Genomic DNA, 18,092 nt, shown 5'->3' with positions numbered 1-18,092 from the left:
AATTATATTTATTAGAGCACGGACCAGAAGATAGTTTTCTAACTGTCCTTAAGTACGCGTGTGCTTCTAACTGTCCTTAAGTACGCGTGTGCTTTGCGTCACAATGGCGAAAAATAGCAAGCCTCCTTGCAAGGATGAGATATTCGTCCTTATCTGTACGCAGCTTATAGCTCCATGGAATTTAGTTCAGCTCTGTAGAGAATTTGAGATTCAGTGCCCCGGCATCTGCCGCAGTAAGCGGACGTGTGGTCTGTGTTAGTCGTTTCAGTGACGCGAGTGAAATCACATTACGATGTTCAGTGCCGCATTTGTTTTCGAATGTGTTTTGTGAGTGTTGCGATTTAGTGTCCACAGTTTTATTCCGGTTTTATCAGCCAACCCATCCCAAAATGTAAGTCGTCATACACATATTTTTAAATATGGGGGTAGTGTATGGTGTAAGTAAAAACGTACAATCGGATATTTTAAGATCTATAATACTTATATGTATAGCAATTAGAGTGCGTATATAGAAATCTGTTTTAGGGAATTATTTTTTAGAATTATATAGGAGTGCTAATAAAAAATAATTAACATTAACAATGTGCAACACATTGTTCGATATGACGATTAATTAAATACAAGCGTAGTATGTGATGTGTCATTGTTTACAACTGTATTATTGAAGGTACTATGCACTCGTGAGAAGTCCTTTAACTATTATACCTACTATGTTTGCATAGAGGCTGTTTATTGCACTATTATCTATTGAGTAGGTACCTACATAAAATGTTTTCAAAAGAAAATAAAGGTCGCTATCGATATAGTTAGTGAACTTTTAAAATAAGAATAGGTACTATAACAGAACATGCGCAAAAAATGCCTATTTAAATATTGTAAATTTGTTACAATGCTACACTAAATTGAAATAATTTAAATTAACATCAAAACAATAGGTCTACCACAATGTTAAATAACTTCACACTAAAACGAACTATTATATGATTTTAGCCATTAACATATTTAACTGTAAATCGGAAAGTGGTAGGCGCATGCAATTAAATTTACGAGCTCCTAATCAATTTCATATATTTATACCCTACTCTATTTATTACATAATAATATACTAAGATGTTGCAGTCCTTGTATCAAGACTCAGAGCAGGCCCTTGCCTACATCAATATGATCGATTTGGAGTAGTGTGATAGGTTCTCCAGACTTTCACAAATATTCAGAATTGTGGTAGTGCCTATAGACGTTCCACCTTAGTAGTGGATTTAAGTTAGGTTAGGTTAGTTATACTCAACCTGTAAAAAATGTAATAAATAATAATGCACTATCTAATATAAAAGGTCATTATTCTATCATATTATAAAAACAAGTCTAGAATTAAGTCATTATACTTATAGGTTTATCTAGAAATGAAAGTTTAGGCTTCCAAGGCTAGTTCTATATTATTATGTAGGTAGCTGTTAAACCAAACCTAGATGTCATGATTATATCCATGATATAATAACTCATATATCATTGATTATATCGATATTAGTAGACAACTATGTAAATATATTTTAATATATTTGCGCGATAAATTTAAATAATTTACATACCAATTTGTACCGACACGTGTTAAGTCAATATAGACTTATTGAAACCATTATAACTAAATATTTCCGGGCCAGCTTCTTTACACGTATTTATACGTTTATTTATAGACAAAATGCATCTCGCATTCTAGTCCAATCTGCGCTGATTTGAATGAATTACATCAAGTGTGTTGAAACCTTGGATGTAGGTAGACTGCAGGCAATCTGTATATCGGTCAATAGCTTTGTTACCCAGTTGGCGCGAATGTAATGCTTGCTTTGTTCGCCCAATGAAATATAGTTTGGAACAAAAGGGTAGTTGTACAGCAAATGTTAATTTGTTGCCGCTGCGACACAGTGCGTATTCGGGTACTGTGTTACTTGCCAATGAATAATACGCCGTTTTGCAAGTAGATCTACTGCCAATGATCGATCAGATTTTATTAGAACGTGAACGCTGAATGCGTTTAATTCACACCAGGGCAAAAGCTATTCCAGTTGTGTGAATCAGCCTCCTACGTTAAAAGGGCAGACTTCGATTCCCAAGCACGTATAAATTGTAGAATTTATTTGTGTGTTGGAAATTGTTTATTGTATTCCCACGGAAAGAAATGTCAAATATGTAAGGAAAGCAACATTTCTGAGTAATACAGTGCTTTTAAAGACTTTAGAAAGTGAATTAACTAAGATTTATTCATTCAATATTTAATTATACTACTTAGATACGTGATAAATTAGATTATAAATAAAAGTGAAAATACAGCATAATGTACAACGGTGCACATCACAAATCATAAAACAAAAGTGTACTTAGCGTGGATACTCATTAAAATAAATCCAAAAACAACGAAAATATGACGTATATTTTCGTTGTTCAAATATTCTAAATATTTTGTTCCTTAGCTTAAGTACATCAGACAATATCACCATTAATGATATGAAAAAACAAATAAACAAAGAGAAAAGCCTATAATGAACCTTATAAAAAGTAAGCCGAAGGTTGCAAAAGCAAAAGCTTCATCGGCATGTGGATTCAAGGCCATCCAGGTCCTTGACGCCACGGATCTAACGAGCAATGTGGCAATGAATGATCGAGGCTTAGAGCGTACTCTGAACCGCAATCTTTGTGATTTAATATATCAGTGTAAACAAGTAGTACAAAATAATTGTACATCGTCGCTTAAGTTCTAACACCGCGGATCTCACAATTACCAACTTTTCAGGAGTGCAAAAAAAACTGTCTCATTTAGTTATTTTAAGTGTCGTGCTCGTCACCTCTCAAGTCAATATGAAACAATACTGACTTATGCGCTAGTGTTTTTTTTTCTCGATTGATACCCGTAACTCAAAATGGCCATTTTTTGAGATTCATGGTGTTAGAACTTAATCGACGATATTGAAAATTTAATTTGCGTCTAAATAATAAAATAAATTTCACCCTATCATAATTTAAAAATAAAGCTTTGATAAATAAAATAGATATTTCACCTCATTTTAATCATCTAAACAATAATGTAAATAGGGCAAAATGTAAATTCTACAATGCTCTGAAATTTCATGCAAGTACCACAATAGTATGGAATATGTAGTAAGTAGATATATTAAGTATCATAGAAAAGTTCTATTGAAAGTATTTAAATTCTATCAATAATATTTTTTTACATCAAATAACCACTACCACAAATTCGGAAGCTTTTTTATTGCACAGCGTATTAGTATAGATATTTCACCACCCTCTATCCAACACTTGTATTTATATTGCAAGTATAAAATGAGCACAAAATATTTATACTCACATCTTCATAATCCGTTAAATACATAACTAAACAATGAAACACTTTGGAAAACATTGTTCGAGAGGATTATACAAAATAACATTATACGTACTTCTGATTATTTATCATACAAAAGTGTTAACTCATCGACATAACAAATGATCTATTTCTATTACGTAGTACCAGTAAGTGAATTTTGTAGATCTCGCTTTATATAATTAACTGAGATGTTACTAGAAATAGTATACTTCCATTTGGAGACTACTTCGCTACTTCGTCTGTTAGAAGTGATTCATATAACTCAACGACAATTTAAGCTTAAGTCCGTAGGAAAAGGTTTGTTTTATTAATTTTTAATTCCTAAGTAGTTGTTGATTTTGGAATGTTTCACATTGGATTCGACAGACTTCGCTACCATCGCAGTTTTATAGACTCCGAAACTATGAATTTGATCAAGTGACGATCTTTAGCAAAGTTTTTTGTCCAAGAATCCACGAAGGTTTGGGAGTTGGTAAGACAAATTTTCGACAGATAGCGCCACTGTCATTCCAATGAAGGTACACATTTTCTGTTTTATGTATGTAATATTATTTCTTTAATATGCGGGCGAAGCCGCGGGCACCACTAGTGTTGCTATAAAGATGATAATCTTAGTCAGTGTAGCTTAATAGTTAATTAGTCACCGTTGTGAATAATTTTAGCTGTCGTTAAATTATATATTAGTCAACAACTAGGCAGTCTTTGTATAAACCATTAATAATTTTTATAGGAATGCATAATACATATATTATAACACAATTAATTTTACCATTAATACATGCGCAAGAAACATATGCGGACTAGTTAAATGGTTCAATTACGTTTGAATGTTTATTTTTTGCTGGTTATAACATTTGTGTTAAATTCAATAATACTTAAATATCTTGGTTAATTATCAATTTATTATCAGATAGTTTTGCTTGTCATTCTAGTTTTCAAGGTTAGTATTTTGGACTGTTTGTAACTTTTGCGAGCGACAAAAATATTGTTTATGTCCACATTGAAAGACTTGTTTGGAAAATGCAGTCTAAAATCTTCGACTCTTCCCATCGTTTGTGAGTTACACAATGGTCACGCACACAGGCGTAATTTAGTTAATGTACGTATACGACGCCGACGCGTGCCTTTCACGCACACGTCAATTATTATCGTGACATTTTCGCGTGTCATTTAATTTTGTTGAGCGTTGTGGAGTCTACAGATGTTATCTTTGGCGGAAGGTATACCGGCATAGAATACTTATTAGTACCTACTACGTATTCTTGGTTAAACTTAGGCTAATAATTCTTGAACCGTAATTTTTATCTAAGCTAGATCGGCACACGTTCTGCCCTTTCCCGTAGGTAGCTATAATTATAGGGTAATTGGTGTTCGTTTGATAATTAAATCTTATTGATGACATTATTTTGTAAGATTAATATCCCTAAGTTAGTGCACCAAGATACATTATCTTGCTGTTTTCAGCTCAGTAACGCTTTTTCCTCTGTTTTACAAATAACTTTAAGCTGATAACTTATTTTATATCAGGATTAAAATATTGCTTAATTATTCTGGTACAGATAGCATTAATGATAAAAAAATCATTAAACACTGTTCTATAATTTCAGATGTACTTAATCGTTTACAAAAAAAAATGTTTTTATTACACATCTATAAATCTATTGATATATACTTCTATATAGATACCGTAGTATAGAACTCTGAAGGTGATGGTGGTCATAGCTGTATTATGAAGAAAATAGTAGAGCATAAAAATACGATAGTACTTATAAAAGCGAACAGAATCGCATCGTAAAGGTTAGCAATATTTCTAGTTGTTTATTGCTCTCTCACTACACATATAGAACTTTAATTAAATTAAATCCTTTCCAATAACTTATGTTAATACGAGCTATATGCGAAATATTAACATAATATTACTTATTACGTTAAGGTCTATACCGTATCGAGCAAGGTCTGAAACAGGTTCTCGAAAGAGCGAGCGGTCGTGCGTTCAAGTTAATCTATAGGGTACCTAGACGTTAGTATAGCCTATATCTGCGTTAGAAAGTACGGACTGGATTATACAGGAACTAAGATTTATTTCGCGTCATTATCATGTATGAATTACTTTTGTTGGTTACTATTTATTAGAAACTTTCAACACGAGGATTGGAACTTGGTTTTGTTTTACATCTTTTAAAAAAAAGTATAAAAAAAAAAACAAAAAAAAATATCACGCCTTTTAACGGTGAAAAAAATATCACGAGGAACCTTATATGGCTATCTTGCTGTTTTCAGCTCAGTAACGCTTTTTCCTCTGTTTTACAAATAACTTTAAGCTGATAACTTATTTTATATCAGGATTAAAATATTGCTTAATTATTCTGGTACAGATAGCATTAATGATAAAAAAATCATTAAACACTGTTCTATAATTTCAGATGTACTTAATCGTTTACAAAAAAAAATGTTTTTATTACACATCTATAAATCTATTGATATATACTTCTATATAGATACCGTAGTATAGAACTCTGAAGGTGATGGTGGTCATAGCTGTATTATGAAGAAAATAGTAGAGCATAAAAATACGATAGTACTTATAAAAGCGAACAGAATCGCATCGTAAAGGTTAGCAATATTTCTAGTTGTTTATTGCTCTCTCACTACACATATAGAACTTTAATTAAATTAAATCCTTTCCAATAACTTATGTTAATACGAGCTATATGCGAAATATTAACATAATATTACTTATTACGTTAAGGTCTATACCGTATCGAGCAAGGTCTGAAACAGGTTCTCGAAAGAGCGAGCGGTCGTGCGTTCAAGTTAATCTATAGGGTACCTAGACGTTAGTATAGCCTATATCTGCGTTAGAAAGTACGGACTGGATTATACAGGAACTAAGATTTATTTCGCGTCATTATCATGTATGAATTACTTTTGTTGGTTACTATTTATTAGAAACTTTCAACACGAGGATTGGAACTTGGTTTTGTTTTACATCTTTTAAAAAAAAGTATAAAAAAAAAACAAAAAAAAATATCACGCCTTTTAACGGTGAAAAAAATATCACGAGGAACCTTATATGGCTGAAACTTAATTTTATAACCGTAATGTTATCAACCGTTTGAAGTCTACCAGTTCTCGAAATAAACCAAATTTTAACATTAGCTTGTGAAAAGGTCTTTTTAATAGTTCCTGTAATAGGTACCAAGGAGAGTGCCAGTTCCCATAACTGCCACATTCATTCGTGTCCAATATAAATAAAAGTAGCAAAACAAAAAGAATACGACACATGTATGAACATATTAAGGACTTCAGTAAGATCTATTTACGTACGGGATACGCGATCAAAAGTCGTTGAACTTACATTTTCTTGAGATGCGTGCTGCTAAAGTCTCACTCGTTTTACTTTACCGCACCTTAAGACCTACAACTCCAAAACTCAAAAACGAGTTTCTTAATTTAGGGTTATGAAAAAACAGCTAATTTAATTTTACGTTCATAATATGTAACTGTGTATATTAAAATATTAATAGGTACATTATGTTGTACACCTTGTAATTTTTTGTTGGCCATTTATTATTCGTATATAGTCATGCCGTTTTTTGGTTACTGTTTGTATTTTAGAGGCTAAACTCTTATTGGTGTATGTACAAATAAAGTTGTTAAGTACTGTAATGCGTATTGTGATAACAGTAGCAAATCATATCGACATCTTCATGCGAAAACTAATAAATGGTATATGATTATTGTAAGTAACTTAGTTTTTAAGCACTGTATGTTTTCCGAATAAAATATAATAAAATAAAATCAACCCATTACTGTACCATTGCTGGGCACGGGTCTCAGAATGAGAAGGATTAAGCCATAGGCCACCGCGCTGGCTAAGTTTGTATTGGTAGACTTCACACACTAGAAATTTTATTAAATTTTTAATCTCTCAGGTATGCACGTTTCCTCACGATGTTTTCCTTCACCGTTAAAGCAAGTGGGCAAGTGGTAATTAATAATACGCACGCAAATCGCACGTAAGAAAATTATATATTAATGTGTAATTAAAATAAAGAACTGCCGTTGAAGAACATAGAAAACATAATTTAACCAGCAAATATATTCATTTATTAGTTTTTTAAACATTAAGTTACATATATACAAAGTTATAGTGAAGCATGTAATTAGCTTTTGAGCGAAATGCAGAATATTAAACACGTAACATGATGTCATATATCTTTAGTTTGATCTTGAATATCCGTAGGATGACGAACGCGTAAACAATAGATGTGTGGGTACAACAAATAACACAATTATTTCTGTTATATACAGCTTCACAAACAATACTAGTAATGGTCGTAGACCTTCTGGTTAGACTCCGGAGACTATTTCTCCCTAATCATAGTTAAGCGCTGTTGTTTTTCGCTTTGAAAAGTATTGTAAAGATGTATTTATCCGTGGCGTTACAACTTAGTCCTCAGGGGTAGCAACGTATCTGTGACCAATCTCTGGAAGGAATTTAACCTTATGTGAGGTTGATTACAAATGCAGCAGAAACCAATTCCCCTCAGGTTGACTGCAAGCTCGTTAGCCATTCTAATATTAGAAAAAAATGCTAGTTTGGTAATGGCAGAGTTAGCCCCCCGTAAAAATAATGGATAATAGTACTTCTCAGGTACAAAGGTGCCGTATCCTATTTTAGCAATGTAATAGAATATGTATAGGCTGCCATCGAGTGGGCTGCATGTCGATTTATACATAATGTAACACACACTTATAAATATTAAGAAGTGTCCGTTTGTTATATTACAATTACTGCTATTTTCTAAGAGCAAGTAAACGTTCTTAAGGTAGGAATCTGATCTAATCTGGGGTTGATTACAGATGTCCATGGGCGGCAGTAGTCACTAACTATCAGGTGTAGTGCATGCTCGTTTGCTTCTCCTATCTGATAAAAAAATATCTAAAGATGTCTACAATAAAATAATAAAACTGTGCGCATGTGTTACATCCGGAAAAAGCGGCGCACATTTAACACATATGCCTTTCGCATATGTGTTAAAAGGTAAATTGAGTGCTATTTTAAATCAGTTGCCGATAGAATAAGCAATGTGGTTATTATGTATGGGTGCATTTGTTGTTTTGATCAAAGTTGAGGCTGTTCACCTTCAGAAATTCTGATACGATTTCTCGTAACGAGGCCGCATGGTGTATGCGATATACTCGTATAGGTGCATTGAGATGTATAACGTTAACTGATCCGATATCGGAAACGCGATTATACCATATACAAGATATTACATAACTATTATTTTTAATTAAGTTTTCATACACACATCAGCAAAATGGATCGTCATCATTTGTCGTCCGTCATCGTTGTCGGATCGTACGTCGGATCGGTTGTTAGAAGCATAGATGTATTGATTTAATGAGGTTGTTTTTCTTCGTGATAAAGTTTCCGCAACCGGTTATGGTTTGAGTTATTTAAGTAGGCTTATAATCTTCTTGGGTTCATAAGCACTTTACATTCTAAGCAGTAGAGTAAATTTCAGAAATAAATAGAAATAAAACAATATATTAATAGGGTTTTATGGCGTTTCAAATTATTCCATTAAATTTCCTTGATTTGTAAAAAATCTGCGAATATATTCAAGTAGTTTTAAGTTATTAATATATTAAAATTACAGTTTTCTATGAATTACGAAAGAAAGAAACTCAATTATGAAAGTTTATTTTTTTTACACATTACTGCTAGAAACAGGCGCGGGACCAATAAACGAGAGTGGATCACAATCTACCATATTGATTTAAAATTATGAAAGAAAACTATAAAATAAAAAAATAAGGTGTTTTCTAGAGTAGGTGTTTACTATGCCTTTGTTTTCGAATAGAAAGTACTAAGACCAGCTTTCACATTTTCCTGAGCGTGTAACAGAAGTCAAAAGTTTTAATTCCGCTGTAAGCCCCTAATTGGCTGACTTTGCCAACAATTGCCTATTTAGCATTTCAAGGCTTTGTGGTGTTTAACTCGAGCGTATCAGGAAATATAGGAAAATCTATTTCCGCTAGGTCTAGAATATTAACAGATTATTTTATGACGTAGGTACAAGTAGAGATGTTATCTTTTTTATTTTTGGAGGACACTCTTTCTCTACTATGTATATCTTCACGAATTAATAACAAAATGTGTAATATCAAAAAATATTTTCTAATTTATGAAATACAGATATTTTTACAGTCTAGTTCTTACAAGTGAAAGTATCTCACCATGACACGTATGATTTCGTATTCTGCTTTGCCCTTAAGAAGCATTGATTTTATGTTAACGAATTCGCTTCAAGGCTACTCAAGACTTTGGCAAGAAAGAAATATCATTCTCCCGTCCCGTCTTCCTGACATGTGCGACTTTGGCAAAGTTACTTTGTAACATTGTGATTGTACGTGCGAATATTCGTATGTTGCCGATGTTGTAGAACTTTTTGTTGCAAAAGTAATGTGACGAACGATAATGAGTTGATTTTTCCTTTAATGAGACAACTTCTGAGCATAAAACTTCTTTTTTTGCAAGATCATCGATTACTATCGATATCGTAATACAAATAGGATAATAAATATGGAAATTGAATTAAACTGGTATCTCTGCTACTTAAGAAAACTGTCATTTTCTACATTTATTTGAATATTTGCATTATATATTATAAACGTGTTTTTTCAATACCCCACCGAACGCAACAAGTTGCCAAAACGTGATGCTGCATCGATGCAATCGCCAAAACGCGAGTCGCCGATTCTAGATTGGATATTCTGCGAGGACCCTAAATCTAATCGGTGGTTTATACACAATTTTACAAATTCTTTAAAAATATTTCTTTAGTTATCTTAGTAAAATGTAAAATTACAAATCCACCAGTTACACACGCAAAGACACTTGCAAAAAGCTAGGTGATAACAGTTTAATAACAGCAGTGTTAGGCGCTGCTGTGTTCCGGTTTGAAGGGTGTGGTAAGGGAGACAGATTTTTCCGAGGCGTTCCAGCTTAGTCCTCAGGGGTAGCGGCGCATCTGTGGCCGACCTCAGGTAGGAATATCTAATCCTATCTGGGGTTGATTACAAATGTCCATGGGCGGCAGTAGCCACTTACCATCAGGTGGACTGATGCTCGTCTGCTACTCTTATATTATAAAAAAAAAAGGTGAAGATAATCGTCACTAAGCCGGTGCCAAGCAACATTGTAAGATTATTCCAAAAGTTGTATTACTGCTGCCAAAAATGTACAAGATAATTACGCAGTAATTGGTCAGGTATGTCCAAGACAAACAGCTTTTAATTTACATCACCAAAAAAATTATCGTATTTTAAATTGTATCAAGGTCTATATACCTAATATAGTCTTACTATATTAGGTAAATTGTATCAAAAACAAAAAGCCTCACTGTTCAAAAATATAACCTATGTTACTCCCACAATTAAGACGAATCCGATGACACGTCATAGTCATATCGTAAAAGTCTGTCAAGCAGTTTAGGACATGCCAAAGAATGCCACACATACATACGCTCTAAAAACATTACTCCGCAGTCGGTAAAAATAAGGAGGTAGCTCATGATTTAATTGGCTATAAGCTCAGGAGAGTAAACGCTGTACTCCTTTCTAAACCCTTGTTAAATAACGTATTGTAATAAGACGTCAAAAGTTTTTTTTTTCTTTTTTTTTTATAAAATAAGAGTAGCAGCCGAGCATGCAGTCCACCTGATGGTAAGTGGCTACTGCCGCCCATGGACATCTGTAATCAAACCCAGATAGGATTAGATGTTCCTACCTGAGGTCGGCCACAGATGCGCCGCTACCCCTGAGGACTAAGCTGGAACGCCTCGGAAAAGTCTGTCTCCCTTACCACACCCTTCAAACCGGAACACAGCAGCGCCTAACACTGCTGTTATTAGGTAGAAATAGGTGTGGCGGTGGTGCCGCCGGAGTCGAACCACAAAGGGTTCTACCACCTTAAAGAAGTTGATATATAATTGTGTAAAAACAGTGACAAAAGATCAAATAAATCCGGTGGTGCGGTAAACTGAGTTTTTGTTATGAATATATATCAAAGTATTCAGGTAAAGCTTCTATAATATAACGACTACAATTTAGGGATTGTTCTTAGATTACCTTAGATAAGCCAGAAACATCGGTAGAGGGTGGATAATTCTACTTTTCTTTCTTGTTTGTTTTGACTCTCGGCTGTATTAAGAAAAGATAGATAGATCTACAAATTTATCCGAAGTTTATTTATATACCTACACTTATATACTTCACTCATTCACCATTATACTATACAAATTCAGAAAGCATCGCCTGGGCTTGTAAATTTAGGGTCTTTATACATAATGCATGCTCTTAAACAAAAATCTTTCATGTTTTTTTTGTGGAAACTTATCAAATTTTCCTTCAGCGCCTTTGCCTTCGGGCTTCAATATATCTTTCTGGGCCACATCGAAACTTTTTTAATTTTCATTATGACGCCAGCCTACAACCGGAAATGTCTCTGGTGGGTTAAAATTGTTGAAAATGATGCAAAAATGTATTATTATTTGAGCGAGATTTTTCGGAGTTAAATAATTAAAAAAATACGGTCATATAACTTTTGGTTGAAAATGTAAGTAGGAAAGATCCATGCAGCTCGTTGCATGATGCACAGCAAGACTGCAGACTCATTGAATGTTCAGTTAAGGAGTTGTGCTTTGTACGTAAATAACTTGTAGTCTTGATCACGGACAAAAGGCTTTTCAACTAAGTTTCAAACAGAGACAACTTCTGTTTGAGATTGGTCGTTCCAATGTTCTGTGCTGCACGACAGTTGTAGTGTGGAGCTAAGGCACCCTAATATAAGTTAGTGTTAGAGTAATATTAAGAGAGTTATAATAAAGCCTTCGTTCAATCAACACGCCTATCAAAAACACAAGAGCCTGCGACATCACTACATGGCGACCCTGCCAGTCCGGTGCGCGTGTGGCGCGGCCACGGTGCACGCGCACCGGCAGGCGTTGAAAAAAATAATAATAAACATTAAGAAGACGAAGACAAGAGATGTTACATATTAATAAAGAAGATGAATCAGAAAATACATATTAGAAGACAGAAGTTACCTACAGAACAATAGAAAATTATCACGAGAGAAAAATAACACTCCGGAAAAGGAACACTACTCTTCGAAGAAATGGTCTACACTCTATATAGAAAATGTTGGATGAAGACAGAAGATGTTGAAAAAAAAAGAAGAAATATGAATAAAGAAGTTAAATATAGAAATATGCATTGGAAGACAACACGGATAAGGAACACACCATGAACATCCCTGCCGAAGAATCAAAAAACTATTACGAAAGAAAACTCTTCGAAGAAAATGATCTACATAAAATATGTTAGATAATGTCAATGACTTCATCGTCAGCCGCAGTCAACGGTATGTCTTGAAAAGTTGACACCTGCTGCGTAATGAATCATCGTCGTCATGAAAGTCATCGTCTGCGCACTATGAGAATGAACGCCGTCCGCCCAGCAATGGTCATCGCAGCCCAGCAGAAAACTCCCTTGACTGACCAGTGGACTCCTACCCTAGCCAGCGCGATATTATTTATACGGTAAAGAAAACAAGTATAATTTTGTAATTTGTAATTTTTTTTTTTCTAAAAAGATAAATTTTAATATAATATATTATTAATTCTCCATCAACAATATATTATTTCTCCATCAACAAGGGTTAACTGGTGGAGAATGCCACTAGGCATTAAGTTCGCCCTTTGTAACCACTAGGTTTACAATAAAGTTTAAATAGATAAATAAATAAAATAAATATATAGTCGTATTGCAGAATTTTTAAATGCTCATTTGTCGTATTATAAGTGTTATCCGTATTACTTATGATCATAAAGTTTTTTTTTGTTATCAAATTTTAACTTCTTAACACATTTTCTATTCTACTCATATGTAGCAACTAAATTAAATCTTAAAGGTTTTTGATTAAGTAATTTAAATGTATTTTATACAACCTTTATAATAAGTAAGTTATTGTTGTTTTGTTTTATTTGGTTGTCGCTTTGTATTAAGAAAAACAAAATTTCATTAAGTTTTCTAAGTATTCATAGTATCATTTAAAGTTAAAAGTATAAGCAAACACAGGCAGCAACAGTAGTTTAAAGTTCTTTGTTGTAATTTTGCTGATTACTAAAAACGTGTCGTGACTCCCGTTACACATCCTTTTAGGAATGGAATGTGTAAGATTCGGATTGCAATGCAATGCTCATGCTCATCACAACTGGGTTTAAGTTATCAGTGTAAGCCACTGTCTTCAGATCTAGTTGGCTATTGTGATGCGGATTATGCCAATGATATAACAACAAGGCGATCTATGACAGGATGTCTTTATAAAAAATGGAGCTGCAAAAACTTGGTCCAGTCAATGCCAGCAAACTATAGCCTTATCAACCACTGAGGCTGAATTTATGGCTGCCTGTGCAGCCACCAAAGAAACAATGTGGTTGAAATACTTATTAAGTGATTTAGGAGAGTATAAACAAAACTCTGTGTGCCTACATATTGACAATCTAAGTGCTATAAATGTAATTAAAAACAGTGAATTTCACAAAAGATGCAAGCATATAGACATTAAGTATAACTTTGTGAAAGAAAAGTATAATGAAAAAAATATTAAAAAGTATGTAAGCACAGATCATCAGTTTGCTGATATTTCTACAAAAGCATTACCTCGAGATAGATTTAAGTTGTTAAGAGGTAACATTGGTATGTTAAATATAGAAACTTAATATATATATATATATATATATTTTAAATTAATTTTGTGTTTGAAGGAATTCTCTTATTTGAAGGAAGTGTTAAAATATTAAAATATATTATCTGTACAATTTAAATTTCGTGCCTTCCATCTAATGTCTTTTTCAAGATCTGTGACACTTGTCTATTAATCTCTCTACTCTGCGGAACATTGTAAAGTGAATGTGTAAATTTCAAAGCAATCCAATAAAATCTAATTAATCCCCAATTCAGTCATTTAATTGTATCAGAAAGGTATACAGTTACACGAGACGTATAATATCTGGGGTAGCAACGCATCTTCTGTCTTACACTCATGTAAGTCGTTAGACTCCTATTTGGGTTTGATTACAGGTTTCAGTGACCTCTAATAATAATGGGGACTGCATGTTTGTAAGTTACTTTGATTTCACACTCTAAAATGTTTGATATAAAAACTCCTAATCGTATTCTATCGTATCGTAATCGCTAAGGTATTGTATGGTGAATACACAAGTAAATTAATGTAAAACATCCAGTACATTCTAATCTAATTTTGCTTAATCACGAAGCCGGTGAACTGATAGACGGATCTATTGTAAAAAGTTTATCTTTAGATTCGATCGCTTTAAGATTTTAAGTTCAAGAACGGAAGGGTAAGCAAAAAGTGGATTCGGTGATCTCGACGCGCCAAAGAGTGTAGAATTTTGCCGACGTCAACCTTTTTGTTTCGTCTGTCTTTTTTATTAAATGACAAAGCAATTTCTATTGTATTTAAATGTCTGTAAACTGTAATACATTGTTTGTATAATAAAATAGAAAATAGTTTAAATACCGTTGCACTAACGGTGTTGCACTCTAGTAACAGTATAAACAGTCTAGTGTTTGAGTTTTTGCCTTCCTGAAATTTGTATTGCATAAATTGCCAGACACCTCTATTTATTTCTTTGTATGAATTTTTGAACGTAGATTAGAATACAAAAAGTAAGTCTCTATACAAAAAAAAACTTCTTATTTCTATGCGTAACATGCATCACTGTAGTGTATTACTACATTAATTTATAGTGGTCATAGCAGACGTGCTACTTCAAGCATCAGCGATTTGCGTTTTAATGATTGCATCGGTTTCTGCGTTCATTTCCAGTATCGAAATACGCTTAATAAAGACTACATTACTGTTGCATCGCGTTCGTCTACATCAAACGCGCATTGTGTTTTAAAGGTTGTAGAACCCTTTGTGTTTCGACTCCGGCGGCATCAACGTCACCCATATTTCTGCCTCATAACAGCAGTGTTAAACGCTGCTGTGTTCTGGTTTGAAGCGTGTGTTAAGGGAGACCTACTTTTCCGAGTCGTTCCAGCTTAGTCCTCAGGGGTAGCGGCGCATCTGTGGCCGACCTCAGGTAGGAATATCTAATCCTATCTGGGTTGATTACAGATGTCCATGGGCGGCGGTAGCTACTTACCATCAGGTGGACTGCATGCTTGTCTGCTACACCTATATTATAAAAAAAGTAGCTGCGACCGGCGTTAAAACTAGTGTGTAGCGTCATCAGATATTAAAAGTCGTATGTCTGCTAGGCCTCTAAGAAACGAAACACAATACTACGCTATCGATATCCTAAGGATACTACGTCGTTATTATAGCTTATTCAAGCATCATAATCGTGCAATATGGACCTAATTGACCATATGAAGCGATTTCACGCGCGCATTGGTGCGTGGCCGCGTGCCGCGTAAGGTCTATTGCTAATATATGCTAGACTGGAAGGGTTTCAGTCTAAGCTTAATTAATAATAGTTTAATCGAGTATATTTAACGGGTTTGATGATATAGGATGTGATGATATAGGATTAGAATTAGTCGTCACTGTGCTCATTTCTGGCAGTAAGATTTCGCGGATGTATTTTGGTTTTTATACCCAACTAAATGCCCTATGGTAGTAACTGGCAAACATCCCATAGCTTTTAACTATTGGATCTAAAACCATGAAAATTCGCACAACGACTCCTTAGTAGTTTCCAACTAGTTTCGTATAACAATGTTTCGAAGGAAGAAGTTAGAAAATTCGTCCTTATGAGGCTAAAAGAAGACGAACGCTTGTCAAATAAAACTTATCTACTTTTGAGATTAAACGACTTACTTTAAAAACCTTTAATTTGTTTTACAACAAAGCTTTCCAGGTTAAGTTGGATGTAGCTAAGCCGGTTGCAATGGTAAACTATTAAACAAGTTGGGATATTGGTGGCTCAGAAGTTTCTCTCGAATGCATACAGCTTTGGGAAGTTTAATTCATTGCATTGTGGGGAAATATTCTTCGAAGTAATCAATTCGTTTGACGATCGGTTCTTTATAGAAAAATATTGTTCAATTTTTTAGTTTCAATTTTATTTTTGAATTTGGTTTTTATAGTATTGTATTAAGTTCATGTTTTTACAAACGTTTTATTTCTGGTTTAAAAGTTGAGATTGAATTTAATTTTTTTTTTTTTTACTATTATTCAATAAATTTATTTGCTTAATTATACACTGAAACTGTCAGACAAGCACATGGAAGAAGGGGATGGCCATGTGAGTGAAATGATTTTTGAAAATTCTTCCTTAAGTCCGCTAATATAGATAAAAACTTCTATTAATAGAAAATAGTATAATAGCCTTACGTAGGAGTCTAGCGTAATCTCTCAATACTTTATTCCAAGGACATGTCTAGAAAAACTAAACAACAAAATTCAAAGAACTCATTTGTTTTATTATGTTACTCATGTTCTACTAACCAATAGACTTTCATAACAAGATGTATTGCCCAATTAAAGTAATGTTTATTTTATTCGTACATCGTAGATCTTTTGTATAGAGCGCCGTATAATTTACAACCGGACTTGGGCGTTTGTCCACCGCCGCCGTCACCGAGAACGAGATTATTTCTGGAAGAGTTTAATATTACATGACGGACGTGCGATGAACACGCGGTTATAGTAAATATATGTACCGCTACTTCGGCGTTATCTCGTCCACGGTGACGTTCCGGTAACGGCGGCGGTGGACAAACGCTCTTACTGTCATTAGCGGGATATCAAATGAATACTAGTTACTGACACATAAGGTCAGTGTTTCCGAACCTTATTTACGAGGTCGTATATTGATGAACGAGTTTCGTTTCGTAGATACGCCCACGTTTCCGAGAGTCGAACCTGGGATCTTCTACGCGACAGTTCAGCATAAAATTACATGAAATTATTTTTTTATATAATTTATTGAGACAGTAGTTAAGGTACCGGTACCGTCAATTGTTTTTAACTTGTATTGTTTATATTTTTTATTTTAATTTACAATTGAATTTAATTGAAACGTAAGATAAGGAGTGTGTTTGTTATTACTATTACATCGCAAGGTTTGTGGTAACAACACCACGGGGGTCGCGAATTTTTATCAACGGTGAACTAATAAAAATAGTAACGGAAATAGGTGCAACGGTAGTAAGAAACGATAATAATAATCTATAATACAAGTCGCACGTAATCGATTATAATCATTTCTTTTTGCATAATTGTTTGCACCTAGCTGTGCGAAAATGACGTAACGTTGAAATAATTAACTATAGATTCATACAACGCAGAAGTTTCATATCACGCTATTTTTTTGTAGAATATGCTACAAAAATGACGTTTATAGCCTCAACATGATAATTTGTCTATCAAATTCAAAAATCTTTTTTCAATTCCTTCTATGGATTTTATTAAGTTCAAGCGATCTCTTTAACTTTATTTTAGTACTTTAATTCCGAAGTTTCTGTAGCCCCCATTTCGAATCCCTACTACCCAGTGAAAACCGAAATTGAAACCACTTCCTCCTAAATTATTATTATAAGCAAAACACACTTATTTTGATTATTAGGAACATATAAGATCGAAATTACATTTATAAATTGATTTACG

The 18,092-nt window shown here is 33.7% G+C and overlaps 1 protein-coding gene across 4 annotated transcripts in view; it reads left to right on the top strand.

The window, feature by feature from the left end:
• The first annotated feature begins 221 nt into the window (after positions 1-221).
• LOC140742702 (uncharacterized) overlaps positions 222-18,092 on the top strand; it is a 556,758-nt gene continuing 538,887 nt past the window's right edge. For all 4 annotated transcript variants that reach the window (XM_073073668.1, XM_073073667.1, XM_073073669.1 and 1 more), the window contains exon 1: positions 222-391. In XM_073073668.1, the coding sequence (XP_072929769.1) occupies positions 390-391 (2 nt within the window). In that variant the 5' untranslated portion in view covers positions 222-389. The remainder of the gene's footprint in view (positions 392-18,092) is intronic.

Source organism: Epargyreus clarus, unplaced genomic scaffold (genome assembly GCF_041222505.1).
Source record: "Epargyreus clarus isolate Ecla_fem2 unplaced genomic scaffold, WU_Ecla_fem_2.2 ptg000006l, whole genome shotgun sequence".
Lineage (NCBI taxonomy): Eukaryota > Metazoa > Arthropoda > Insecta > Lepidoptera > Hesperiidae > Epargyreus > Epargyreus clarus.
This window is presented reverse-complemented; position numbering and strand designations above follow the sequence as displayed.